Source organism: Uranotaenia lowii, chromosome 3 (assembly GCF_029784155.1).
Source record: "Uranotaenia lowii strain MFRU-FL chromosome 3, ASM2978415v1, whole genome shotgun sequence".
Classification (NCBI taxonomy): Eukaryota; Metazoa; Arthropoda; class Insecta; order Diptera; family Culicidae; genus Uranotaenia; species Uranotaenia lowii.
In genome coordinates, this window is record NC_073693.1 from 366,872,913 (window position 1) to 366,900,402 (window position 27,490).

A 27,490-nucleotide genomic window follows, 5' to 3' on the forward strand; every position below is an offset into this window, starting at 1 on the left:
ATCTTTATTCACGGATGCCTTAAAAACATAGGATGATATTTTTCTAAATTTGTTTAAAGTTATTTTATCTTTATCCATTGAATATACAATTTTGATCTACCCGTGGCCCGTGGACTGACAGAGCTGAGTAGGACAGAAATATCTCGAAACATGCCGGAGACTATTTATATTAATTTTAACAGCATTTGTCAAGTCTCAAGTCATCTTGTTTGGGCAGACCATAGCGGATCAGGAAAAAAGAGCAACTTATTTCGGGAACGTTCGAAACTTAAAAGAAATTTTATTTTGCCTCCATTTATAATTACAACTTTTTCCGCTTCAAATGTACATACATTTCACAATAGAATGAACTTGCATCATTATGGCAACGGTGGACAAACTGTTCAGATGGCTAGTATAAATTAAGGCGGCATTCCTAACAGGGTGACCAAAACAGATAAAATCGAACACATCTAATCAATACAATAAAAATATTTTCAAAATTTGCATGGAATTCCGATTTATGGTTTTGAAATCACATTCAAAATATAAATCCAGAATTTAGTTTAAAATCAGATTTCAATTTTATTTTGAGTATTTCGATTCAGTATTTAAACATGTTGATTACTCAATCAGTATTTAGACAGAGATTTCAAATTCAAAAGAATGCCAAGTCCCGAATGCCATGAAGATGATAAAACGACTATAATCTAATATTAAAAACTGCATGAACTAGACTCATCCAAGCTTCCGCATTATTCGAGCACCCGGATTCATAGAAGATTCCCACATTTACCGAGCTATGCGCCAGGAAGATAAGCAAATCATGACAAAAGGATAGTGTTTTCCATGTACAGTAGAGCCCCCTTTATCCGGAAGAGTCAGGAGCGTCAGGAGACCCAGTAGACCACCTCGGATAACTGAAACTCCGGTAAAAAGGAAATACAGGAAAACTTTATCCAGGCAAGTTGGATCTTTCTGGTCTTAGCCGTCTTAGGACAACCACAAATAATATTAAAGAAAAACTTTATCCTTCTGCTCCGGATTTGAATATCTTCCGGGCGCATAGCTCGATTAATGTGATTATCTAGTATAAATCCGGTGACTCGAATTACGCGGAAGCTCGGAAAATCGAAAATCTACTGTAAAATTGTAATATTTTCATAAACAAGTTGTCTGTAAAGCAGTTATTTGTGTGTGAAACAACATAAAACAATTTGATTTAATTTGAATCCTTTGAGTTAAGCTTCTGAGCGCAGCGCATCAGTGGTATATAAGCGAAAAAACGCGAATTCCAGTATTAGGCACGGCAAGTGTTGTTAAGATACTTGACAAGGATCAGCAAAATGTATTTCGTCTATCTCAACATCAGACAGAAAAGTAAGTAGTTTAAAATTCCAACTTTCAATTAATTGTTAAGTTTTGAAACAAATTTTTTTCCTATTAATGCAAATTAGGAAACACTGACTTCTCTCAGAACAAAATTTGTTATAATCGTGGCCGATCAGGCATTCCCACACGCTCTTTTTTTTTAACTCAAAATTAAGTATGACCGAGGTTCAAAACATAGTTCGATTCTATGAACTTAAAGTTAAGTACCCTTTTTTCCCCCTTGCTATGGATCAAAACGGAGTTCGAACTGCGAACTCAAAATTGATCCCTTTTTTTTCCTTCGGCGAGGGATCAAAGCTGAGTTCGACCTTATAAACTAAAAATTGAACTCTCTTTGTTGGACTGAAAACACTTAGCGAGTTCAGTCCGAACCGGAACACCAACCAACGAACACGTCGCAAAATTATGTCGTTCCGGAACAATTACCGGAAGACTATGAAGGAACTTCATAATGAAATGCATGTTCACCGTGTCAGGGTAAAATTCTGTCCGTCATTGTCATCATATGGTGAGCGGCTTGGAATGTCCGGAAACTACCGGATGTTGTTTACTTCCCGTGGGAAGTAACATCCGGAAGTTTTCTTTGACCGGGACTTTCCACCGCTCTGTAATTGCAATGCACAGCAACATCCGGGTATAACCAATTTTAATCATCATTCAATTCCCTGAAAATAAGCTACCCTCGAAAAAAAGGATAAATTCGAGTTCGGCTGCCGAACTTAGTATTGAGTATGCCTATCAGAACTTAATTTTGCTATTGCCCAGTCAAACTCAAAGTTGAGGGAAGCCACCGAAGTGCTGTTTTGAACCAAAACTACTTAATTTTGAGTTTAAAAAAAAGAGCGTGCAAACGTCACTCTTCATGCGTCAGTGTTGGTGATTTGTTTTCGTTTCTTCGCACCCACACCAACGCACAATCAGCTGTCAGTGGCTGCTTCGTTTTTCTGGCGCGTGTTCTTTCCTGCTAGCTCGCCCGTTTGGCAGTGCCCTTTTTGCAGCGAAAAATTCGCTTGACACGCACGAACTTTTCATTCGGTTCTGTCCGAAATCCGTGAATTTCGACAGGTAAGTGGTTCTGAATTGCTTTTATTTTCGGTAATTTGTTTAGTTCCTTTATCAGGGTTTTCAAATATGTATAGTTTATTTGTCAATGGATCAGAATACCTTGGTAAACAATCCGTTTTCCCCTTGAATTGCATCCAGAGTTGAGGTTATATTTTTTCTATTTATTTTTCTGTCTACCTGTCCAGCTGGCTATTATCTTTCGAGTCAGTGCATTAATATTCCTTTCACTTTTCTGTTTTTTGCTGAAACTGGATCGTGCAGAATGTCTCGCAATCGAGCCGCCGAAGAGACTGACAAGCAGACTCGAATTGCCATTGTCAGTTCGGACAAATGCAAGCCGAAGCGATGCCGTCAGGAGTGCAAGAAATCCTGCCCGGTGGTCCGGATGGGCAAGCTCTGTATCGAAGTGGCCATGGACTCGAAGATCGCGTCCCTTTCGGAGGAACTGTGCATCGGTTGCGGTATTTGTGTCAAGGTAAGAGATATTTTCAAATTAACCCATTTAGTACGAGTCTAATAAGATCTTTTTTCCCGTAGAAATGTCCCTTCGAGGCCATCACCATCATCAACATCCCGAGCAATCTGGATAAGCATACCACTCATCGGTACTCGAAGAACTCCTTCAAGCTGCATCGTTTGCCGACTCCTCGTCCGGGTGAAGTTCTAGGGCTGGTTGGACAGAACGGTATCGGAAAATCAACGGCCCTAAAGATCTTGGCCGGCAAGTTGAAACCCAACCTTGGTCGTTATTCCGACCCTCCAGATTGGACGGAAATCTTGGCCCATTTCCGTGGAAATGAGTTGCAAAACTATTTCACCAAAATTCTGGAAGATAGCTTACGCGCTCTCATTAAACCGCAATACGTAGATCAGATTCCGAAAGCCGTCAAGGGATCGGTTGCCGTTCTGTTGGACAAAAAGGACGAGCGAAACAATCAGAAGGAAATCTGTGACCTGCTTGATCTGACCCACATTCGGGATCGTGAAATTCAAGCATTGTCCGGAGGAGAACTGCAACGTTTTGCTTGCGCCATGGTGTGCATCCAGGACGGTGACATCTTTATGTTTGACGAACCGTCCTCTTACTTGGATGTCAAGCAACGTTTGAATTGCGCTTTGACTATCCGTTCTCTGATTCATCCGGATAAGTTTATTATCGTTGTTGAACACGATCTGTCCGTTTTGGATTATCTATCCGATTTTATCTGCTGTCTGTATGGAGTCCCAGGTTGCTATGGTGTCGTTACTATGCCCTTCTCAGTTCGTGAAGGAATCAACATCTTCCTGGACGGTTACATCCCAACGGAAAACATGCGATTCAGAACCGAATCACTCACGTTTAAGGTATCGGAATCGGCTTCGGAAGAAGAAATTAAGCGCACCTGTCATTATGTGTACCCGAACATGAAGAAACGGCTTGGAGGTTTTACTCTCACCGTCAACGATGGACAATTCAGCGATTCGGAAATTATTGTACTGCTGGGTGAAAATGGAACTGGAAAGACCACCTTTATTCGTATGCTGGCTGGCAACTTGGAACCAGATGAGGAATCTGAGAAGCTTCCTTGCCTGAACATTTCCTACAAACCGCAGAAAATTTCACCCAAGAGCCAATCGACGGTCCGCTGCTTGCTGCATGATAAGATTCGGGATGCTTACGTCCATCCACAGTTCATCGCCGACGTCATGAAACCGATGAAGATTGAGGAAATTATGGACCAAGAGGTACAAAATTTGTCCGGAGGTGAATTGCAACGTGTGGCGCTGGTGCTTTGTCTCGGTAAACCGGCTGATGTGTATCTTGTCGATGAACCCTCCGCTTACCTAGATTCCGAGCAGCGTTTGATTGCAGCCAAGGTTATCAAGAGGTAAGTTTGGACAATTTCTCTTATATTTTACCATCAATTAACAATTTTTCCTCTTTCCGACCAGATACATTCTGCACGCCAAGAAGACCGGTTTCGTGGTCGAGCACGATTTTATCATGGCCACCTACCTTGCCGACCGGGTGATTGTATTCGAGGGTAAACCATCGGTCGACACTACCGCCCACACTCCGCAGTCCCTGTTAAACGGCATGAACCGGTTCCTGGAACTGCTTGAGATCACATTCCGGCGGGATCCAAACAACTTTAGACCGCGCATCAACAAGCTCAACTCGGTTAAGGTAAGTCACTTCAGTTATATCTTCTCTATCATTGTTCAATAACCTCTGAAATTTACATCACCATAGGACACGGAACAGAAACGTGCCGGACAGTACTTCTTCTACGAAGAGTCATAAGCTGGGGAAAGCGGTTTAGCGTGTTTGTTCTCTTCTAGCGCTTCGAAAGGGAAATGAAAATTGTATTCACTTTTTACTTTACAATCAGCTCTAATATTTTCGCTACGACGGAGTTCCGTGTGTTGGTTCTTCCTGTCAGGACATCGTGTCAGGTTCGTACGAATTTCAAATTTTAGTCTCGCAAAAGAGTATAGGTGTATTCTATATGGTACTGATCAAGTATCTTTGGGTATCATCAACGATGATACGTTTGGGGTTAATACAGTGAAGTCTTTAAAAATTTTCTACAGAACTTACCTACATAGTTGAGCTGTTCAGCATATTTTTTCCAAAATTGGTTAATAAATTTTTTAAATTTATGATATGACTGCTGCTTTGAAAGAACGCCTTTTGACTCTAGATTAAGGACCTAGTTAAATTTTGGCTGAAATACAAACGGCATCCAAAAGCATCGATCGAACAAGCGCCAGGACTCGATTGCATTTCTGCTGGAATGCTCTAAGCCGACTCTGCCTTGATAGCATTTATAGTGTATCGTTTTTTTTTGTGATATCGAGGATATTGCAACATTTTTGGCAAACTGGATGCAGGATTTCCTTATTTTAGGTCACGTAAAAGGAGACATAACAGATGGCTTGGCATAACTCTAATTTTACGACTCTTCAAAATGTTCCTAAACGGGATTCATAGGAAAACAGTTGCTACACTCCGACGGCAGTAAACTGGATTCCATGCCAAGCAATCATGGGTGGATCAATTACTGGAACAGATCAACGAATTCCAGTACTCTCTTCTGCTGGTGTTCGTTGATGAACCATGAACACATTTAACCTGCACTTAGATGAAAAGAAATCTCAAAATGCTACTCCATTTCATCGGAGCACAGAACGAGACATTTTCGTCCAAGTTTTTGCTCGATGGTTTCTCGTCTGATTCAATTCCGGTAACTGTATCGACTAAACCGAGGATTGCAGTGAAGAATCCTTCGACAATGGAACAGCTAAACGATCTTTACCTATATAATTGCAATTTAATATCTCGGTAGACGTTTCATTAGGAAAAAAGTATATCTAATCTTGAAAGTTTTTCACATATCGGTTTTTTATTTTCAACCGAAGTGGCTTCTAGAGAATATGCTTTCGATTCAGTAAATAAACACAAGAAACTCTACATTCTAAACACAATGTATAGGTAAGCTTTATTGACGCTCTTGATTGAAATGTACTTTTTCGCGACACAATCGTTTATTGATTTTCTTGAAAATTTCAATACACATATAAAAAACATGAAGTCACAAAAAAAAGGATCCCAAATGCAGTTTACTTTCCACCGCTACCTCCCCAACTGAACAGACCCTTAACAAAACCGGACATGCCGGCCTTCTGCTTGTCGCCGCCCTTCTGTTCAATCTTGTCCTCCAGCGAAGGGAATTCAACAAAGTTCAGCGCCAGATCGAAGAAGAGCGGCTTCGCTGGGATCGGTTGCATTTCCGGTGTCAGTTTGTAGACATTTGGGTTGCGGGAATTGAGCGAAGGATCTTCCTTATACATCGATAGTCGTTCATATAAGGGTTTGGAAGATTTGGTAGCCTTTCCATAAAGCACCGAATCCTCTTGGGTGTCTTCCTCGAGAACGCTGTTGGCGTGAGCCGAAAATTTACAGCTTTCGATGGTTTGGACAAGTTTCTTAAGCTCATCGCGTAGGTTAAAATCTGGGCTAATGGCTTTGGAGGCGACGGCTTCGTTAGCATATTTGGTGGATCTTTCGTACATGGCCACTGCATCACGCCAACGTTTCAGAGCCAACAACGTTATGGCAATGTAGTAGCAGCGGAAAGATTTAAATGACTGGGTAAGGGTTTCGATTTCTGCTTGGTAGACTGGATCTGCTTCCATTCCCTGCAATTGCTGCATCTCGGAAACATTCTGCAGGATAATTTCGTACAAACGTGACAAATCTTGAGGTTTGGTCTTCTTGCCCTCGATTTGTACTTTGTCGGGCACATTCGGATCGTCTAGGCTGAGTTTTCCCTGAGCAACCATGAACAGATTACGTTCGAGTGTAAGCTTCAATCTTGTATATGACAAATAAGTGAGCAAATACTGTGTAGCTGTCATAGTGCCGGTATCTCCACTGGATCTTAACTTGGGGTCTTGCTTGATTTCATCCTTAATAGCTGAAACGGCATCTTTACAGTCTAGAAGAACGTTTTCAAGAAGCTCTATTTTTTCCGGATAACCTTTAGCTTTCTCGATACTCTTGGTCAAATCTTGGATGCTCAGCAGAAACAGACGAACCTTCTCTGGACGAACCGTAACTTTACGACCACGCCATTCAGTTGTTTGAAAAGCTTCCATACTTTCCGTTTTCGTTTGAGCCACCAAATGGCTCAGATTGTCCAGCATTCCTTGACCACGCATTTCCAAAAGATCGTTCATCGATGCATTCTCTCCAATGTTGTATGAGCAATAGCGTAGACTAGGATTCAACTCGTCTACTTTTGCCTTATAAACAGCTTGTTCCTCTTCCGGCAGTGCCTGAGCCAAATTCTCATAAATGACCTGAGCTTTCTTCAAATTTTCCGCTGCATTTTTCCAGAGCGACAATTCGAAATGCAGAGAACCATGAATCCAGGCAGAATAGGCTTCAGCCTCCAGCTTTGTCCTTGCATCGCAAAAATCAGAATTGCACAATTCCTGCAACTGCAAGGCATAAACCGTGGCCTTCCTCAATTTACCGACCAAATGAAACCGTTTCCTCGGCTCTGTATTCGATTCCTGTCTTAGCTGCATCGCATAAGCCCAGGCTCTCTCAGCCAACATCAACGGAATATGTATCAACCGTTCATCCGAACTGTCCCTCTCAAGATTGGCCAACGTAACATCACGTTTCTTGTAGTGCCGCTTATCCCCCTGGGATAAATTTAAAGTTTTCCTCAAGCGCTTCACCCTACGGGAACAATATCCCCGGTAACGTTGATAATCTCCATGGCGCAGACCGTGCTGCTGCTGTAAATCCTTGATGACCCGAAGAACTAAAATGAAATCCAGAAAAACAGGTTTAACAAATTCCAACAGCAACAACAAAAAAACACCCCACTCACTTTCGATGTTGAACACCTTTCCCGGGTTCAAGTCCTCATCGACATCCATGTCTTCGTCCTTGATGTCGGGGTTTATGTTTTCCTTGCCGATTTCAGCCTTTTCCGACTTGGATTCAACCATTTTGGTGCCGATTTTCCGATTTTTCTAACGATGGTGTTGGCACTTTTGCCTTCCAATTTTCCGTCCCTGCAACGATGGCCGTGCGCCCCTTTGACAGTTGAGTGTCGTGTTGACAGAATTTTTGGATACGGGCTTTGAGAGTGTGTGCGTGTACTCGAGATTTACCTCATCGGCTTCGCATTGTTTTCATAACAAAACTTGTTAGCAGCTTTGGAGAAGGGTTGCAAATATCATGGAATTTCGAACAAATGGATAAGTTTTGTTTCAAAAGATCATTTAATTTTCGTTTATGGTGGAACATGTAGATTTTGCTCTAAAACTTTCATCATTGAAGATCAACTTTATCAAAGCACGTAAAATTCGAGATTTTAACAAGCTAATTGAATCGATAGCTGTGTCCTTATATTAGACAGCAAGAGAGCGCCTGCATGTCGATTATAGTTTAGGGTCGTGTGTTATGTGTATAATCAACGGCATTAAATTTTAACGGTCCTTAAAGAAATTTCTTCAACAACTTAACGAAAACCATAATCGAAAATCGATTAGCAAATCGAATTCTTATTTGATTCAAACTTGAGATAGTTCATGTAAAAAACTAACAAATAGCCTAATAGAGTTGTTTTTGACATTTCATACGCACACTTGCTGAGCGTGTACAGATGAGACGGGACAATTAACCTCAAAAACTCTCGGTACAAAAAATGAACAGCCGGTCAACGAACATGGTCGTTTTTAAGGTTAATTGTCCCAAAACTGAAAAGTGTTGGTGGAACAACCAGCATAATATCACGAACACTATCAGCGGCAAATAGGACTATATCGATCACAAATAATTTTGGATATATTATTTTCAAATCCTGGTCTCGTACAATGATGTTTCGTTCGGGCAAAGAAAACCGATTCAACCCGTTTTGTTACTAATACACGAGATTTATTCAACATACATTAATAGAATATTGCTAGTATAAAATGTATGATTCAGACAGTATTTGTTTGTTCAAATTTATAGAAGACGGTGCTGCTAATCTTTCACATGTGGTTGTTTGATGGAAGGAATTTCATCCGAAAAGAAAGCCAATGCTCAAAATTCTTTTAGGATTCAGAAATGATACTGATCAAGTTATTTCATACTATCCCTGCCAGAAGGAAATACATATCTAAAAGTATGTCTCTTCCTTAAATGTTAAATTATATGGCTGCCGGTTTGTCTGCTTCTGTAGTTTCCTCGGCGCTGGCTTCCCCTTCGGCTTCCGCTTCCGCACCGCCCTCTTCGCCTTCAGCCTTTTTGCCACCATCTGGCACCCACATGCCCGAATCAACGCAACGCTTCAAATGATAGCGAGCTTCCTCCTCCGGCATCTTGGCAATAACCTCCTGCAACATGGCAATGTTACGTGACTCGAAGCAGTCCTGCATCTCCTTGGGTAGCGTATTGAACACTTCCACCGGATCCAAACCACCCGGTCCCAATCTGGCCAGTCGTTCTTCTTCTTCCTGTTCAGCGATCGCAATCGCAATCTTTTCCTCGGCCCGCTTTCGAATGCGCTCCTTGAAGGCTTCAATCTCCGCAATGAACTGGTTCTTGTACTCAGCATCGGCAACCTGGATGCGCTGGAAAAACGAATCAACGCAGGCTCGCGGATCAACATCCAACTGTAAGACAACACAAGAAAAGGTTATTCAAATGTTTTTACATTACTAAGCTTCCAATCGACTCACTTGTTTTGCAATATCAATGATGTACTGCATACAGATGCACTGATGGGCAACGTGAGCCATCAGTTCGTGTTTTTCCTGCATCTCCAGTTCGATACACCAGATAACCAGATAATTTGCAGTATCCTCGCAAACCAGCTGATGATTGTCACGTAGGAACTTTTTGGAATCTTCATACTTCTGCATCATTCCGTATTGCTTCAGTATTTTCTCGTACTTTTTGATGAAATCCTTCAGGTTCATCTCCTTTTGATCTTCCGTCAGTTCCTGCTTTTTGTTAATAGCACTTTTGTTGATGACCGTCTTCTGGAATCCATCCTTACTAATGGTATCGACATTCCACGGCTGCAGTTTTTCCTTCTTCTTGAGCTCCTCTTCCGCATCCTTCATGCGTTTCTGTTCCTTTTCCAGCTCCTCTAGGCTTTTTTTCAGCTCATCCAGATTTCCTTCCTTGTGATCAATTTTAGTCTTCAACTCCTTCAACTTCTGTTCCGTGGTCTTTTTCTTTTCGGTAATTTTCTGCTTCTCCTCTTCCTGTTCCTTCATCCGTTCGACCCGAGCCTGATGACGCCATCGGAATAGAGACGGGGTGTCGATATTGGGATGAGTGTCATCTTCATCATCCGAAATCTATGCGGAAAATCAGGAAATCGTTATTTATACTTCTCGAGGTATTTGTCCACAGAAAACAACTCACCTCGATATTTTTCCACTTGCTGTAGTCGACCATTGCTTTTGTTTGTACAATTACTGTGAAATTTCGAAATTATTCGTGAGAAAAACACGAGATAAGAAAATTTTGTAGCGTATCCTTCCGTTTTTTTCTAGAATGTTTCGATGCGAATACAAAACAAAGCGTGAGGTTTTTCAATTTTTTGTTGACAGCTTGAAAATTTTCTCACGTGCAAAAATGCACTGAATAAAATAGCCAACTGATTTTGACGACATTTTTAACAACAGGGTGAACAAGATTGTTTGTTAGGATGCTCGTTTTGGAAAAACTTTTTTTTAGTATCGAAATTTTTCCATAAGGAAATGCAAATTCAAAATATAAACAAAAAATGGCAAAAATGAAAACACTGGTCGGCTATTGCTAATCCTGATCATTTTAACTTTTATATGTATACGTATTAGGCCGGAACAAATAAATTCCCCATCGATTTCTCTGAAAATCCAGAAGGGGGAAATAGATAAAGTTTAAGGTATTTTATTGAAAATTTGATAAATTCATCGAAAATTCAAACAGTTTTAAGGACAAAAGTCAAACTGTAGACGGTGGGAATTGTATCACCTTTGTATTTGAAATATTTTCAAATTTTCGATCTAAAACAAACTCATTTTTTTTTTGTGCAATTTAGATTGTATGAAAGTTTGTTGCATGCTAGCTTTTGTCCAATTTGTTCCACTTTATTGAAAATTATTATTGTTATGATGTTCCAACTCCAAGTGACAAGAAGGATTTAAAATTTGTTTCGACGTTATGGAGAAAGGAGATAAACAGTACGAAAAATCTTGATGGAGAAAAGAGTTGCACCAGATGCACATACAATGCTAAAAACACTCAACGCCAACATTCTCAAGACAGTGGCAGTTTCTTGCACGCTTCTGTGTACACGATAAATTTGCAAACCTTTTTATATGTTATATTATAAACTGTTTGAACATAAATGTGTTTCCTTTCATCGCTAAATTTTTTCTGTTATTTCATCTATCCTCTACAGGATGTAAGCGATTAAATGATAGTTTCGCGAAAACGCGCTTTGAAGTTGTCGAGATGCTCAATTTATCATATATTTTTTATTAGAGCAGTTTTAATTCAATCAAATAAGTGTTTAAAAAATTAAAAAAAAAACTAAGTTTGCACCAGATGTGAATTAAGAAAAGAAGAATCGATTTGTGTACCTAACTCAGAATCGATGGTTTTGGAACTTACATCCTTGTGGTTCTTGTTAGAGGTGCTTGTAGAATAAAGAACAACTGTTCTATTGAATGGTACAAACTAGAATGATTTATTTTCTTAATTTCTCCCCCTTTTATACCCTCCAACTGACGTGTGTTGTTTATTTAAATGATTGCTTGGATGTACTCCATTACTCCTCCTCAGCACATGTTGGTTGGAGTCCCATCTTCGCTCGCAGTTGTTCCAAACGGACACGGTTCAACGGTTTCGTCAAGATGTCCGCCAGCATCAGTTCTGTTGGCAATACTCAAGAGAGATCACCTTTCGTTCCGCCAAGTTCTTGGTGAAGTGGTACTTGGTTTCCACGTGTTTGGACCTTTTTCCGCTACTTCTGGTTACCAATTTGATGCAGCTCTGATTGTCTTCCTTCATTCGAGTTGGACCTTTCACCGATTCCCCGAAATCTAGAAGCAGCTTCCGCAACCACAGTAGTTCCTGGCACCCTTGAGCAAGGGATATGTATTCCGCTTCGGTTGAAGAAAGAGCCACGCATGTTTGTTTCTTGGCTCCCCACAGAATGGTACCGCCACCGAGCCGGAACAGGTAACCTGAGTTGGATTTCCGGTCTTGTACCGTGCTTGCCCAGTCTGCGTCGGCACATCCTTCTAATTCACCTGAGCCACCTCTCTGATGAAGCTTGAGTTCCACAGTTTCCTTGAGAGCCATCAGCAGGGAGCACTTTCGGAGTGGAAAGGAGATAACAAACTAACTGTTTGAAGGTTAAAACTGGAATGACTTTATTTTTAACTTTGCGTTCTATTTATACTAGTCTGTTCCCCAGAGATTCATAGGGAACCATAGTTACAATAATTTGTTTGTTAATGATAACACTAACATGCGTGTGTTGTTATTCATCTCATCGATTACTTCGATGAGACGAATCTCAACACTCCTTTTCAACACACGCTGTTCGCCGGTTAGCAATGCACCGCGCCGGACCACATTCATCGCCTTCAGCTCAACGACCCTCTCCAGGTTTCGTTCGACGACCATCCTTCGGTCTTTGGTTCGCTCGACGACAACCTTCCGTCGGCTTGACGCTCCTAGTAGTTCGTAGCCTATCCTCAAGGCTTTTCGCCTTCCCAGCGGCTCGCGACCCTCTTCGGATTCCCGGCTCGACAACCTTCCATCGGATTTCAGGATCGACACCTCCGGACGGATTTCCGGTGTGACTGTCTTCCAATTGGATACCAGGCTAAACCACCTTCCAATTGGATCCCTGGCTCGACACCTCCGACCGATTCCAGGTTCGACGCCTCCGCATGGATTCCCGGCTCGAAGCCACCACATGGATTCCCGGCTTGGTTTTCCGTTTCGACGCCACCGAAAGGATTCCCAGGTCGATCACCTCCGAATGGATTCCCGACTCGATGCCTCCGAACGGTCCCAGGCTCAACGCACTTCCAATCGATTTCGAGGCTCGACTCACTACCAAACGGTCCCGGGTCGCCCTCCTGCCGCTGCCGATTCCACTTCTCTCCTCCTTTCCACCAGTGTTCCGAAAATCAAATTGGAATCTCACCAATGAGCGATGCATACGGCGAATCATGTTGGTCTAGGATCAGGAGTGAATGGTTCAGGCAGTGAGTGAGTGATACATGCAACCGATCATTAGCAAATGTTGTTTGATTTTAAACGTAGCCAATTAATAAATTTATTTGATTTTACAGCGTTTTTTTACACCAGTAATAATAAAATCAAATTGTAGTTGTGTTTGTGAGGGAAAGATGTTCACTTCCGCCGTGTTTTCAATTTCAAGGAAACCAGGCGGATACTGAGTGAGTGACATTCAGAATGGATCAGTTTGTGTCTCACTCATCTCCGATATGCGATATGTAGTTGCAAAACCATATGACTCTGAAAGATGCGACTCGGTTGGCATTGCTGAGTGAAGTGCTGATCGAGATTGCATACCAGTCGGGCGAAGCAGTTGCGAGAGGCGCTTTCCTATTATACAGTCAGAATGTTTCAAATAAGAATCGTATCCTGAGTGTTTATTTTGATTGATTTTCGGAACTCTGCTTTCCACTAGTGCTGGGCCCATAACCTGTTGATACTCAGCTTCGCTGGATGTTGCGACCAACATATCGTCCACATATACGATGATGTAGGCCAGCTTTCCGTTTTGATTCCGAACATAGAGGCATGGATCCGCTTCCGACGGTTTGAATCCAGCTTTCCGCATAACATCATCCAGCTTGAGATTCCACATTCGTGCCGACTGCTTTAGACCGTAAAGACTTTGGCAGATGGCACACTTGTCCCTTTGCAGCAGAGATACCAGGCGGGGGCTTCATGTAGATGGTTTCATCTAAATCACCGTTTAGATAGGCCGTCTTCACGTTCACGTGTTTCATCAGCATTCCACGACGAGCAGCAATTGTCAGTAGTAAGCGTAACGTAGCTTGCTTAACTACCGGAGCAAAAACCTCGTCGTAATCCAAATCTTGGCGTTGATTGAAACCTTGTGCCACCAAACGAGCCTTGTACCGGATCGTCCTTCCGAACTCGTCTTCCTTCCTCTTGAAGATCCATCGACAACCAATGACCTTTTTCCCGGGAGGTAACGCAGCAAGTTCCCAGACACCGTTCTGATGTAGTGATTTGAGTTCGACGGATATGGCTGCTTTCCAGAGTTCTCGGTTCGGACCACCCAAGGCTTCCTGATAATTCTTGGGATCAGTCGACGATTCTTGAGCGACCACCACTCGAAACCGCTTCGGTAGTGTAGAGGCGTGCCCAAACGTATTGTTACTCGCTATTAGAAAATGAGCCCATGCGACATGTTACATGAGACTAAGGAACGGGTAGTTATGACCGAGCGTGTGCACGGGAAGGTTTGTTGACACCGGCGCGGAAGATGAGTGTGGAAAATGTTACGGGAATTCAGAGACGAGGTAAACGTGATTTCGATCCGATAAACCAGGTCTCTACAGGTAGGATACCCTTTGTTGAACGTTCGGAACGCCGCTTTCTGCTGTTCACAACCTTTTCAGTGGATTTCGATTGCTCCTCCTCAAGATCGAGTGACTCCACCTGAACGTCAAGTTCCTACTCCTGAATTTGGCCATTCTCGTCTGCAAGCGGACCATCACCATCGCCATCGGTATCACTAAAACCTCGGAAATCGTTGTCTTCATCGATGCGTTGTTCTACGGTGCCAATCGGATTGAGGACCATCGGTGGCAGCTCTTGGACCTCGGTTTTCTCAGATTCCAGCCTCTTCGAAGAACCATCTTGTGTCGTAAGGAACCGCACATCTCTGCTGAAGACCACCTTTTTAGTTTTCCTGTCGATGAAACGCCACGCTTTGTGTTGCTGAGAATAGCCAACGAATGCCAACTTCTTCGCCTTTGGCTCCAATTTCGATCTGGTTTCTTTCGGGATCAGCACAAGCGCATCTGTACCAAAAACTTGCAGATGCTCCACATCAGGCTTGCTTCCATGCCACAGTTCGTATGGCGTCTCACGGATCGATTTTGTTGGTAACCTGTTCTGGAGATAATTGGCCGTGTTGATGGCCTCACCCCAGTAACGGTACTCCATGCCAGCTTCCAAAAGCATACACTTCGCCATCTCGACCAGCGAACGTTTTTTTCGCTCAGCGACATCGTTCTGTTGAGGAGTGTATGCCGTTGTAATCTGAAGCAGGATTCCTTCGCTTCTGAAGAACTTAGCCATCGCATGCCCTCGGTACTCGCCACCTTGATCGGACCTGATCACCTTCGGCGGCCGGCCGAATTGCGTCTTCATCTCAGGGACAAAATCTTGGATAGCTTCCAACGTTCCAGACTTCTTACTCAGAAAATACAGCTTAGTGTAGCGGCTGTAATCGTCGATAAGAGTAAGGAAGTACCGTCACCCTGCAGGCGTCGCCGTGTTCATTGGCCCACACAAGTCGCTGTGAACCAGATCCAGAATTTGTTTCGGTGACCTCTGCGTCTTCGGAAAAGGTAGCCTCGCCATTTTGCCGCCGAAAAAACCTCGCAAGTAATTTGATTGCCACAATCGTATACTTCCATGCCAGAACTCAGATTTGCCAACCGCTTGATGTCGTCAATGTTTCGATGACCCAACTTGCGATGCCATTCATACACGCAATTTTTATTACTGCACTGGTCCGAGACTGCATTCACCCGTTCCACCAACTGGATGTGGTACAACCCGTTTCTGTGTTGCGATACGACTATTTTTCGAAATGGTGCAACCATCTTGATTGAAGAATAGCTCGGCTCCTTTCTGCACAAGCTTGCCAACCGAAACCAGGTTCATATGGAGATCAGGAACGTAGAGGACCTCGCCCAATGTCAAAGTATTTTCGGTACCTTGGCTACCATAGCAAAGCATTTTGCATAAGCCAACTCCTTCGACCACTGCTTGCTTGCCATCAGCAACCGTCACCGTCCTCGGAATGCTTTGGTTCGACTCCATCAGTTCTGAGGGCTTCAATTGCACTTACCTTTCAAAATCATATACCCACTAGACCGCTGCAAAAAATGACTTTTTGCTCCCATATGTTTTTTCGATGCCTTTTGTGTCACCAAGCATCACTGTAAAATTTTGGATGATTTGGTTGATTCCTGAGTTAGAAGAAATTTTAGCACATTAAATCATCCCGAAAATTCAAATAAGCTTGAAATGAAATCGGTCTTTGATTTTTGGTTTTGGCTATTCTTAAGCTTTATTTTTTGCTAACATGACAAGTAGCAACAAATTTCATGAAAAAAGTTATAACCATTTCAATATAAAAAATCTGAATCTATTGAAAAATATTCAAAAATGACAGACTTTGCTTGCTAGAGCTGTTAATAATTGTAAGAAATTAATCACATTTTCGTAGATGACGGAAAGAATTAAAGAAACGTAAGCTATCAAAGAACGAAAGAACATAAGCCGTAAATATCATGAATTTTTCGAAAAAGATACAACGGCTCCCCGGCAGGACTTGAACCTGCAATCTCCGCTTCAGGTTCAAGTCCTGCCGGTGAGCCGTTGTATCTTTTTCGAAAAATTCATGATTTTTACGGCTTATGTTCTTTCGTTCTTTGATAGCTTACGTTTCTTTAATTCTTTCCGTCATCTACGAAAATGTGATTATTTTCAGGTACAAAGATGTACCAAACGATTTCATAACATCAGTATTGATTGTAAGAAATTTTTTGTAAAGGCTATAAAAATCAATAAACTCTCTGGTAATGTAAAGCAGTTTTTTGAGTTTTTTTATTTCCATCCTACTTTTACACAGCTTTCAAATAAGCAGTCAAAAACGATAAAGTTAAAAAAAATATTTTGAAAACAATTTTTTTTTATAACATTGAATATCTTTTTCGGGATACAATTTAGGTTTATGTTTTATTCACATGAAAAGTACTGCAAAAATCAAGAAACATTTTTCATCCAAAGATATATTTTTTGGAACTTTCAGATCATCTCTGGCGATTTTTGAATGAAAATTTGTTTTTCCCATACAAATTTCCATACAAAATTAAAACTTGTGTGCTAATTCAGGACTGGATGGATCGCTTCCAAAATTTTTATTGCTATTTCTGGCAGCAAAAATACCCAAAAAAAGTTATGGGAGGTGTAAAAATTTAAGAATTTGAAATTTCCATACAAAGCTTGCAGCAGACTAATGCCCACGTGTAGTATCGAACTCATGTTCTACGAAAAATACAAACTCTAGAAAAGAAAAAGCTAGTGAAAGACGTTGTCCCTGATAATAAACTCTCTGGAAATTCAAAAGCTAAGGTTCATGGAAAATAAGTTCTCTACGACCTGCAATTTTCCTGCAATTTTGACTTGCAGAAGTAGCGTTGAACTGACTTCAACTTTCTGTTTAAATTATGCAGGCTGATGTGAAAAGTTTTCCTTGACCTTCCCGGCTGTTGTCGGTTTTAGCAAACTGATTGAGAAAATTTATATCATTGCTGATTGGATTATCGTTGGGATTGGGCGAAATTCCAGCAAGTGCTAGTAATGGCTCTCCACTTCAGCCAGGACATGCTCCGCTACGAGGGACTAGATCCAACCAAATCGATGCGACCGGTTTTTCTGGATGTGAAGCCAGTTTATCCAGAACTAAAACCTCCGGGTTCCAATGGATTCGGCAATCGAGTCGGATTCCCACCGAGAACTGCACGTGAGGCTTTCGGAATCGAAATTGTTAATACGGTAAGAGTTATTTGTTATATTTTTAAATTTTTTTGATAAAATTGTTCTTTTCAAAGGATATCGTTTATGATAACACAAAATCTATCTACAATGTGCTACGGATTTTGGGAGTGTTTCCGTTTACGAGACCTTCTCCTGGAGTGACCATGTGTGCCTTCGCGACTCCGGCCATGATGTATTGCGCTGTATTTTTTCTAGCTTTAGCGGTATTTTGAATCAACATCAAGTAAAAACTTCTCAGTTGATCTCATCCGTATTTTTAGGTTTACGTGGGCTTTATTCTGGTACAGCGTATAGTAATCGTGCGTACGATTGAAGGACGCTTCGAGGAAGCTGTGATTGCGTATTTGTTCATCGTTAACATTTTACCAATTTTGATTGTTCCTCTTATGTGGTACGAAACTCACAAGGTGTCCAATCTGCTCAATAACTGGGCCGATTTCGAAAGGTTATACCGTAAAATATCCGGACATGATTTGGAACTGGAGCTGAAAACTAAATCCTTAGTAATTGCTATACTTCTGCCAGTGTTATCGTGTGCTTCTGTGATCATAACTCACGTGACCATGGTCGAGTTTCAGCTTTTACAGGTCATTCCGTACTGTTTTCTGGATACACTCACCTACATGATGGGAGGCTATTGGTACATGACTTGTGAAATGTTGAGCACAACGGCCAACATTCTAGCGGAGGATTTTCAGAAGGTAAGAGTCTTCGATACATCGTAGGTCATCTTCTAAATGGACCATCTTCCAACAGGCCCTAAAACACGTTGGACCAGCAGCGATGGTTTCCGATTATCGTTCCTTGTGGCTGCGCTTGAGCAAACTCTCTCGGGACACCGGATTCTCCACGTGTTACACTTTCACATTCCTCTGCCTTTATCTGTTTTTCATCATCACGCTTTCGATATATGGTTTGATGTCTCAGATATCGGAGGGCTTTGGTATCAAGGACATCGGTCTGGCCGTGACTGCTTTTTGTAGCATTGGGTTGTTGTTTTTCATCTGCGACGAGGCGCATTATGCTTCCTGGAACGTTAGGACAAACTTTCAGAAGAAGCTGTTGATGGTTGAGCTTAGCTGGATGAATTCGGATGCGCAGACCGAGATCAATATGTTTTTGCGGGCAACGGAGATGAATCCGTCGAACATCAATTTGGGCGGATTCTTCGATGTCAATCGGACGCTGTTTAAGTCGGTAAGTAGTTCTTACTTACCAAGTCTGGAATTTGAAACCTCATTTTGGCATTGAAATTGAGTATCAGAGTGGAGAAATTCAATCATAGAAATTCCAAACAATCATGTGCTATGATTTCAAAGTAGTCGAAGATTCAATCTTCGACTACTTTGAAATCATAGTTTTATTCAGCTAAGAGGTTCTTTAAACCTTGGTTTATTAGTGAATCATGTGCTGTTTTCCCCTGATAATCAATTATAGGATAAAATTTCATGGATGTTGAAGTTTTCCCCATGTCCTTTGAATTCTCGGAAAAGTTGAACTTGACTTTCATTCTTCCAATAAATAATTCACACTGATATGTAAAGTTTTCTCTACAAGATCATTCTTCTGAGATCACATCTTTCTTATTGATTTTATGAATTTTAAACATCATCTAATGTTCATTTTCATTTTAAGCTCCTAACTACAATGGTGACTTACCTGGTTGTGCTGTTGCAGTTCCAGATCAGCATTCCGGATGACCCCAGTGCCATGCTGATACGCAATTCAACTTCAGCTAATTAAAAATAAAATACTGCTTTAGAATTGATCACAAAACTATGACATTTTCCTAATATAAATTGCTGTTATTTTGACATTAAAGTGACAAAACTTAAACCAGCTTGATTCATGATCGTGATAGTTATCACAGTCTTTTTCACAAGCGTACCAAAATCAAACTTTTATAAATATATTTTTAATTTTTTCGGTATTTTACCTTTTAATGCATGACTTTTTTGAATGAGAATAGCAATTATTGATACTGTTGTTGCCGCGAAAAAATACACCACCGTTCCGTCAGCGAAAATGGTTTATTTAGGCTACAAAACTGTAGATAATATTTAGTTTTTGGATTAGGACACATTTTAGGTTTTGAAAGAAAAAAAAAATACTCACGGCGTCAATATAAATTCTTGGCGCACAACAATCAAACTCGAAACATCAACGTGGTTGAATTTATGCTTTGGCAAACAATTGCTTTAGCGATTACAATTCTGCAAATTTTATGTAATTTCACAATGCGATATTGGCAACGAAATCTAACGATTTTTTCCAGTTGCTGTTACTGTTGAAAACAAATCGTTTTTAAAGGCAATTCACCACTTCAAACTTAACTAAAATGTTACAATTTACGAGGAATATAAACTCCGGCTGAACCACGTTGATTTTTAGTAAAGCAGTTTTCTTCTCAACTCTTCTGACTTCTGACTATCTACTTCCTTCTTCTATATCTGACAATCTACTTTAAATATTCTTTTCTATCCTTTACTTCCTCTTCTTACTCATTTCACCTCCTACACGCTCAGCTTCTAAAACCAACCGATGGTTTAATCCGTGGTAACATCCTCCGCCCCGTAAAGATGCTCCGGATCTGCAGCTTTACCCGATTCTCTCACGTCTACGATTGCCAGCTTCGCCACCGGTCTTTTCAGGATTCCCATGTTTCCAGTTTGGACGAATGCCTGACGCGTCCTTCCATCTTTCCCTGGAACTGTACGTACAACCTTGCCACGGATCCAACGGTTACGAATACCATTATCAGCTATGAACACAAGGTCACCGGGTACTATAGGCTTCACGTCATCGTACCATTTCGTCCTTCGATTGAGTGCTGGGAGATATTCTTTCACCCATCTTTGCCAGGATGTATCCAGCAGCTTCTGACACTGATTCCAACCGCTGGTCAATGCTTCTCGTTCGCTGGTTGGACGCTTTTTGGATTGTTTGGCACCATGGGAATCAAGCTGCAAAAAATGGTTGGGTGTCAAAGATTCCTGGTCAGCTGTTTTCAAGGGGAGGTGTGTCAACGGCCTGGAGTTAACGTAGATTCTGATTCACAAAGAACAGTGATAAAGACTTCGTCTGTCGGAGAACGTGATTCATGTAAAGCATTCATTGCATCCTTCAGCTTACGCACCATCCTCTCCCACGCACCGCCCATGTGAGGAGAACAAGGGGGATTGAAGAGCCATTCGGTTTCCGCGTTCGTGAACGTCGAAGCTAACCCTTCATTCAGCATCTTAATTTCGTCCCGGAGCTCGCGACTCGCGCCGACAAAGTTCGTGCTATTGTCACTGAATACCTTCAGTGGGGGTCCACGGCGTGCGATGAATCGGCGTATAGCACGCTTACAGGCTTCAGTTGACAAAGATGTGGGCGCTTCCAGGTGCACCGCTCTCACCACCAGACAGGTGAATAAGGCCACCCACTTTTTGACGTTGGATCGCCCAACCTTGATCGAATATGGACCGAAGTAATCGATGCCTACTACGGAAAACGGCCTTCCTCTCGGCGTCATTCGTTCTTCCGGAAGAGGCGCCATTCGTGGTGTTTCCGGTTTCGCCTTGTATACCTTGCACCAACAGCATCTATTCGCCACCCGACGTACAACAGCTCTGAGTTCAGAAATGTAGAACTTTTGCCGCAATTCGTTCACAACGGTCTCACCGTAACTATGCGCATACTTCCTGTGGTACCAATCTACTAGCAACTCCGTCACACGATGGCATTTGGGCAAAATGATGCGGTACTTGGCAACATACACAGCAAACGGCGAATACTCGGTTCTGCTCTGCATTCTAACGACTCCCGTTTCGTCTACAAACGGCGACAGCTTACGGAGAGGACTGGTTTTCTCTAGTTTGCAGCTTGAGTTTTTGGGATCAGACTTGAGTTTTTTCAACACGATGATTTCATCCGGATACGCCTCACTCTGAGCAAGACGCCATAGAGCTCTTCCAGCGTACTGAAAGTCAATCTGACTCAATTCGCCTACCGTAGTTTATTTTTTCACCTGACCAGTTTTTCTAACGTAATTCCTCCAACTGAACATAAACGACACGGTTCACAAACGACGTTCCCACTGGGAAAACTTTCCTAAATCGTACAACTGGTCCTTCATTCTCGATGCGCATGTACTGGTCTCAGTTCCTCGACGATCTCAACTTGCTTAACCACCTTCTGTGGCCATTCCGCTTCGGCAAGGTACAGGAACTCTGGCCCGATGAACCACCTGCTATCCGATTTCAAACAAGGACCTTTTCCCCATTTTGTCGCCTCGTCCGCTACGTTTTCTTTGGTAGGGACCCAGCGCCACCCATCAACGTTGGTCAGTTCTTGGATTTCACCCACTCGAAACGCCACGTACGGCCGGTACTTCATGGCATCCGACTTGATCCATGACAATACTGTGCTGGATGCGCTCCAAAAGAACTTTTTCTTGATTGGAATAGAGTGTCCTTGGATAATTGATTTAGACATTCGGCTACCGATTACTGCTGCTTCTAGCTCCAAGCGGGGCATTGATAACGGCTTCAATGGAGCCGCTCTGGCCTTGGAAGATACTAAAATACATCGAGGCTGTCCACAGTCAACTATCCGGAAGTATGCTGCATCGACAAATATGTGCATTTGCAACGTCTGATACTTATCTTTTGTATAATTTGGGAAGTAGCAACGTGGGATTCCAACCACATCCATCTCTCGGAACACATCCAACTATTTCGTCCATAGTGATTCGATCTCCGGTGGAACTGGATCATCCCAGCCCACATAGTTTCTCCACAAAGCTTGAATCAACACCTTGGCCTGTATCAACAAATGCGCAAGTAAACCTAAAGGGTCAAACAAACTCTTGACGAATTTCAATATCATTCTTTTCAGGAGAACTACTTTTCCGGCAATCAATTGTTTCAAATCATCCCGTAGCAGAACTCTGTAGCCGAACTGATCGCTGTCTGGGTACCAAGTCATACCAAGTACGCGTTCGCTTTGGTACACTGTATTGACGCTAAATTGCTTCGGTTCCGTAACACATTCTTGTCCAAGTTGGGAAAGAACTTGACTCGAATTCCAATACTTCACGTGCTGCGCCGAGCAGGGTGAGATCGTAGCACTGAATGTGGCCACGTCCATCACGTACACTTCCGGTCGCGAATTCGGTTCCTTGGACCACATAAATCTTTGCGTTTGCTGATCCTCCCGTCGAATTTTTACCTGGTGGTACATTTCTCGTAACACACACTTATCTTTGTCGGAAACGGTACAAAACAGTCGGCAACGCAATTAACATTTCCGGACCTTTCAGGAGCATATCATCCAACAAACGTTTCCGGATTTCGCTGCCGCATCCCAGACGATGCGTAGTTTCCCAGGCTTCTTAGGGTTGGTTACCACGCTAATCGGAAGGTACCATGTTCTGTAGGGGTCTAACTGATTTAGCTCCTGTTCGCTAGCTTTATGAGCGTACCCTTTGGCTAGGTAGTCTTCTATCTGCTTATTCACTTTCACACGTAACTCGGGATCCTTACTCAATTTTCGCTGCAGACATTGATATCCACCGCCCGTCGATCGATTCCTGATTTCCTGATAAAAAAAGCATTATTCGGGTTTTTGTAACAAGTTTCCCATCAAAATTTCAATTTATCGCGTGGTTTCTAAAATTAAAATATGATCTTGAGTGGAACCATCTTTGATCTTGAGCGGAACTACTAGCTTCCAAAATAAACCGCTAGGTGCGCTGCCTTATGCCTTATGTCTCACACGGGGTTTTTACCCCTTAATATATGCAGCACCTTTTATATATCAACTTAAGGGACAGAAAAGATGTAAAATTAATTTCGAATAGAACCAAAAGTTACAGCGTACTAAACCAGGCACACAAAAAATAATTCTTTCTTTCAGAGGGACGACGGGAAGGAGAAGGAAGGCTTTCTACATATTTTTTGTCATAGTTCGAGAACTAATGAATAATAACGATTTGATTAATAAATAATAATATTTAACGATTCACTTAGTGGCCTGTATGCGGTTCGGGCTATGACTTCCGGAATCGCCTGACTATCGGTCCTTATCCCGAGCAATGGACTACACGCACTTGATAGAGAACTTCTCCCGATGATCACTGCCGCTGACTGACTGACTGTCCGATGACTGGTGATGCCAGTTCATCAGCTCTATGAGTGTTATAACATCATGACAGATATGAGCACCACACAGCCTGGTATTGATGTTTCATGCTACACTTGAGCTCGAACTCATGGAAATCGGTTTGAAAATAATTGTTTTATCAATTGAGCTAAATACCTAATGTATCCATATTTTTAATACAAAAATTTTTTTATCGTGATCCATAAGAAACTGGAACTTATTATAAACTATATTCTTTGAAAGAGTTGTTTAGAGCAAGGTTGCCGAAATCTCAGAAAAATCTGTATCACAGAATCTGTGATAAAAATCAATAAATTTCGAAATATTCAAAAACTTCACAGAATTCTTAAATTTTGAATGGATTTCCAATATTATTATTTTTTTGGTCAATATGAAATTTCGGTTTCTTAATTAGAATTAGAAAAGTATGAAGAGATTTTCAATGTAAACTGATTTTTCCCAACTAAAATGTAAAAAAGACCCAATTTATCATGAATTTTCAATGAAATTAATAGAATTAATTTTTGATTAAGAGAAATGTACAGTTTTTTTTTAGCAAAATCTATAATTTACGGCATTTACTTTTGTATTACTGACTTTGTCGTAACCTGCGAAATTGTTCGAGGCAATATGACCCTAAACGCGCACATTCAAAAAGTCATTTAAATATACTTACGAATTTAATTTTTAGATAAAAAAAACTAAAATTTGAGTTTAGAGAAGCGATTCTTTCGAAATAAGATACAGTGAATCAAAGTGAAAATTGTATATCTTTTTTGAAGTAAGATACGGATATTTTGATAACAACTTTGCAAGGCTAAGTTTTTGTTATTTACGTGAAAACACTAATTTTTGAACTTTGAAATCTTTAAAGATGAAATTTAGTTGTAGTTTTCACAGCTACACAAAGATTAGGAATGAGAGCTATTAAATAAATCTTTCAGTACAAAATGGTTCCGCTCAAGATCATATTTTAGTTCCGCTCAAGATCAGCGTGGTTCCGCTCAAAATCAGAATTCTTGCTTCAGTAAAACAGATCTAGAGTTATTAGGATTTACACTAAAATATTCTAAAAATCATCATTAGAAAGCAGAAACCAAGATCTATCCGCTGAACTAAAAAAAAATCGTTCGGATATAACCCCTATCCATACCGCTTGGTCAACTGTTCCGAGTTGCATCGAATTGAGCCAATTAGTTCCGCTTAAGATCATTTACCCTACCTTGCAAGTATATTCTGCGAGCAGCAAACGGAATTCAATTCCTACGGGAATTGGAGCAAAACAACAAGTGTGTTGACAGCTTGGAGCACATGCAGTTTCATGTAAATGTCCTTTAGAACATGCTTTCCCATTGAGTTTCTGCGTGTTTTGCACGCATTTTCATGTAAATTTCTTTGCAATTGCAAAGATGCTATAGCCTTTTCCATATGTTTTTCAGAAATGATGCGGAAACGTACATAAGTTCACTTGTAAAGTAGGATTACATTTTTTTCTGTGAACGGATAAAAGACCCAGCCAACAATTTGGTAGGTATATCAAAAGATATACGTACATCTATGTCGATAATAATCATCGTATAAGACGTTAGAAAAAAGCATATACCTACCAAAAGTGGAGGCGATATACATGCATATTTTGATTATTTTCTGATTTACGACTTCAACAGCACCATATAAGATTTCATTACGATGTTTGATACACTTTGGTACTTTATGTTGCATTGATGATTTGTTGTACGTTACTTTAAACGAGTCGATCACTACAATTTTACGATTCCGGGCGGTTTGACATTAAGAATCACACTTTATACGATGTGTGTAGAACTCTTGTGCGATTTGAATCAATCCGACGATCGATTGACGGTTTAAGTCACCCTTTGGGCGAGGTGTGTTGCGGTCTTTTACGATGCTCAGAGATTTGAACATCGAGTGACTATTTAAGTAACACTGTATAGGAGGTGTGTTCACCTCTTGTACGATGTGAAGCAATTCGACAATCAGTTCGTGTTTTATACCCCACTTTACACGAGGTTTTTTATAATCTTGTACGATGTGAACGATAAAACTATTCGGCGAACCTCTGTATGTAGCGTGTTATGTGTAATACTGCGAATAAAATACGATTCCACAAAAAGTATACAAATGGCTGATGATTTTTGAAAATAAAAAAACAAATACAAAAACAGTTTAGGAATTCATTCATTTTTATTCTAATGAGCTTACATATTTGTCGTAGATGAACATGTTGTGAATTTTGTCACCTTTATTGTTTGCACTTAACACAATGTACTGTTGAAATAAGGCCAATATTCGTCCCTTGTGTCGGACCGGATTTTATTCCTTTCGCCGCTGTCCCGATTGTCGATCCCATTATTTCCTACATAAAAAAAATCAAATAGTAAGAAACGATGATTGAACCGTTTTTATAATCAGGTCAGGTATTACCAACTCCTGTAAAAATGCAGCATGCAAATCATCGATACCCGCCACGAACAACCGCACGAAAAAGTCGAAAACAAACAAAACAAATTTCAATCATTTTATGCGATGATGATTGTACGGTCAAACACCGTTACTCATTATGTGACACTAAAATACCTTGATTTGCCCCTTTATGCGATGATCGTTTACTTTACACAAAAGTGATGATGAACGAAGCTTATGTGAGATTCTTTACGATTATATCTGTAGTCAATTGCGATTTCGATACCAAAGGAATTTATGAACGAATAAAATGTGACTTAAGAAATCTTACACGAATGTTATGAGATTTCATTTGACATCGGTCGTACTAAATACGACTTCATTCAACATATCGTAGCTAAATCGTATTTCATTTGGTTTTAACATCTACTACGACGAATATACGATAGGGTCGAATGTTAAGTGTACACATTTACGAATTCGATTTGAGTTGCACCCATATAAGAGTTTGACGATGATTTCTTTTACGATTTCATGTTGGCTGGGGAGGGTCATCCACATTAAATGTTCAATGTGTTTTTGCAATAACTATTATTTTTTTTTAGGTAATAATTATGTCAGTTTGCATCGAATCAAGATGAAAATTCATACATAGTGGTTGTTTAGCATGGTCTATTGATTCCTGATTGCATATTTAGTAGCAGACGACAGAAAAAGTGTACATACATATTTATTACATGTTCAACATTTTTGAAATTATTGCTTAATCAGCTACCCAGTGAACATTTTGGTCTGTATATTTCAGTTGTTTCTGAGATATACACACTTTTGTACAATCTGAAAAAGTTGTATAGAATATTCTATATGAGCCTGTACGTACCAAAGTGGAGGCAATATACGGACCAAATTTGGCTCACCTTGAAAATATTAAACTTAGTATTGCGTTTTCAACAATTTGACAGCAACTTTACTTTGCATACAATTTTAGGATTGTACAACTTTCAACTTTACATTGCCTGTCTTACAATTTGATTACAATTTCCTTAAGCAGGTAGCCTGAGGTTTGTACAACTTTCTTCGCCATTTAATACAATTTATTGTTACTGTATCCCAAAGCAATTATAT

The 27,490-nt window shown here is 40.9% G+C and overlaps 5 protein-coding genes across 7 annotated transcripts; 2 read left to right on the forward strand and 3 right to left on the reverse strand.

Moving 5' to 3' along the window:
- Positions 1–2,287: 2,287 nt before the first annotated feature.
- Positions 2,288–5,079, forward strand: LOC129751729 (protein Pixie). Its single transcript, XM_055747395.1, has 5 exons — positions 2,288–2,436; positions 2,698–2,911; positions 2,974–4,304; positions 4,369–4,603; positions 4,670–5,079. The coding sequence occupies exons 2-5, from the start codon at positions 2,699–2,701 to the stop codon at positions 4,718–4,720; spliced, it is 1,830 nt and encodes a 609-aa protein (XP_055603370.1). The 5' UTR covers positions 2,288–2,436; position 2,698; the 3' UTR covers positions 4,721–5,079.
- An 809-nt stretch (positions 5,080–5,888) lies between these two features.
- On the reverse strand, positions 5,889–8,045 carry LOC129754523 (signal recognition particle subunit SRP68). The gene is made up of 2 exons (XM_055750649.1): positions 7,824–8,045; positions 5,889–7,754 (listed from the first exon to the last, which is right to left on the reverse strand). The coding sequence occupies exons 1-2, from the start codon at positions 7,942–7,944 to the stop codon at positions 6,040–6,042; spliced, it is 1,836 nt and encodes a 611-aa protein (XP_055606624.1). The 5' UTR covers positions 7,945–8,045; the 3' UTR covers positions 5,889–6,039.
- Positions 8,046–8,853: 808 nt separating this feature from the next.
- On the reverse strand, positions 8,854–10,529 carry LOC129754720 (hsp90 co-chaperone Cdc37). Its single transcript, XM_055750934.1, has 3 exons — positions 10,358–10,529; positions 9,664–10,290; positions 8,854–9,597 (listed from the first exon to the last, which is right to left on the reverse strand). The coding sequence occupies exons 1-3, from the start codon at positions 10,388–10,390 to the stop codon at positions 9,133–9,135; spliced, it is 1,125 nt and encodes a 374-aa protein (XP_055606909.1). The 5' UTR covers positions 10,391–10,529; the 3' UTR covers positions 8,854–9,132.
- A 3,918-nt stretch (positions 10,530–14,447) lies between these two features.
- Positions 14,448–19,614, forward strand: LOC129754515 (gustatory and odorant receptor 24). Of its 3 annotated transcripts, XM_055750638.1 has the most exons (7): positions 14,458–14,556; positions 14,617–15,610; positions 17,614–17,791; positions 17,848–17,997; positions 18,055–18,495; positions 18,551–18,991; positions 19,430–19,614. In XM_055750638.1, the coding sequence occupies exons 3-7, from the start codon at positions 17,621–17,623 to the stop codon at positions 19,535–19,537; spliced, it is 1,311 nt and encodes a 436-aa protein (XP_055606613.1). In that variant the 5' UTR covers positions 14,458–14,556; positions 14,617–15,610; positions 17,614–17,620; the 3' UTR covers positions 19,538–19,614. The 3 variants fall into 3 exon arrangements, with proteins under 3 accessions (XP_055606611.1, XP_055606612.1, XP_055606613.1); XM_055750636.1 differs by lacking the exon at positions 14,617–15,610 and having other exon boundaries at positions 14,448–14,517; positions 17,470–17,791; XM_055750637.1 differs by having other exon boundaries at positions 14,452–15,610.
- A 726-nt stretch (positions 19,615–20,340) lies between these two features.
- On the reverse strand, positions 20,341–21,741 carry LOC129754063 (uncharacterized). The gene is made up of 3 exons (XM_055749924.1): positions 21,725–21,741; positions 20,931–21,660; positions 20,341–20,757 (listed from the first exon to the last, which is right to left on the reverse strand). Exons 1-3 carry the CDS (start codon positions 21,739–21,741, stop codon positions 20,341–20,343), a joined length of 1,164 nt encoding a protein of 387 aa, XP_055605899.1.
- Positions 21,742–27,490: the final 5,749 nt, after the last annotated feature.

Excerpts from the sequence above, each read along its gene's own strand:
- LOC129754063 (XM_055749924.1), bottom strand. Across the intron at positions 20,758-20,930 it reads GCGGTGCGTGGGAGAGGATG|CTTGATTCCCATGGTGCCAA; the intron begins GTGCGTAAGCTG and ends CATTTTTTGCAG.
- LOC129751729 (XM_055747395.1), top strand. The coding sequence starts at position 2,699 with ATGTCTCGCAATCGAGCCGCCGAAGAGACTGACAAGCAGACTCGAATT. Across the intron at positions 2,912-2,973 it reads GTTGCGGTATTTGTGTCAAG|AAATGTCCCTTCGAGGCCAT; the intron begins GTAAGAGATATT and ends TTTTTCCCGTAG. Across the intron at positions 4,604-4,669 it reads ACAAGCTCAACTCGGTTAAG|GACACGGAACAGAAACGTGC; the intron begins GTAAGTCACTTC and ends ACATCACCATAG.
- LOC129754523 (XM_055750649.1), bottom strand. The coding sequence starts at position 7,944 with ATGGTTGAATCCAAGTCGGAAAAGGCTGAAATCGGCAAGGAAAACATA. Across the intron at positions 7,755-7,823 it reads AAAGGTGTTCAACATCGAAA|TTCTTCGGGTCATCAAGGAT; the intron begins GTGAGTGGGGTG and ends ATTTCATTTTAG.
- LOC129754720 (XM_055750934.1), bottom strand. The coding sequence starts at position 10,390 with ATGGTCGACTACAGCAAGTGGAAAAATATCGAG. Across the intron at positions 10,291-10,357 it reads GCAAGTGGAAAAATATCGAG|ATTTCGGATGATGAAGATGA; the intron begins GTGAGTTGTTTT and ends TTTTCCGCATAG. Across the intron at positions 9,598-9,663 it reads TCATTGATATTGCAAAACAA|TTGGATGTTGATCCGCGAGC; the intron begins GTGAGTCGATTG and ends GTTGTCTTACAG.
- LOC129754515 (XM_055750636.1), top strand. The coding sequence starts at position 17,597 with ATGGCTCTCCACTTCAGCCAGGACATGCTCCGCTACGAGGGACTAGAT. Across the intron at positions 17,792-17,847 it reads GAATCGAAATTGTTAATACG|GATATCGTTTATGATAACAC; the intron begins GTAAGAGTTATT and ends TTCTTTTCAAAG. Across the intron at positions 18,496-18,550 it reads TAGCGGAGGATTTTCAGAAG|GCCCTAAAACACGTTGGACC; the intron begins GTAAGAGTCTTC and ends ATCTTCCAACAG.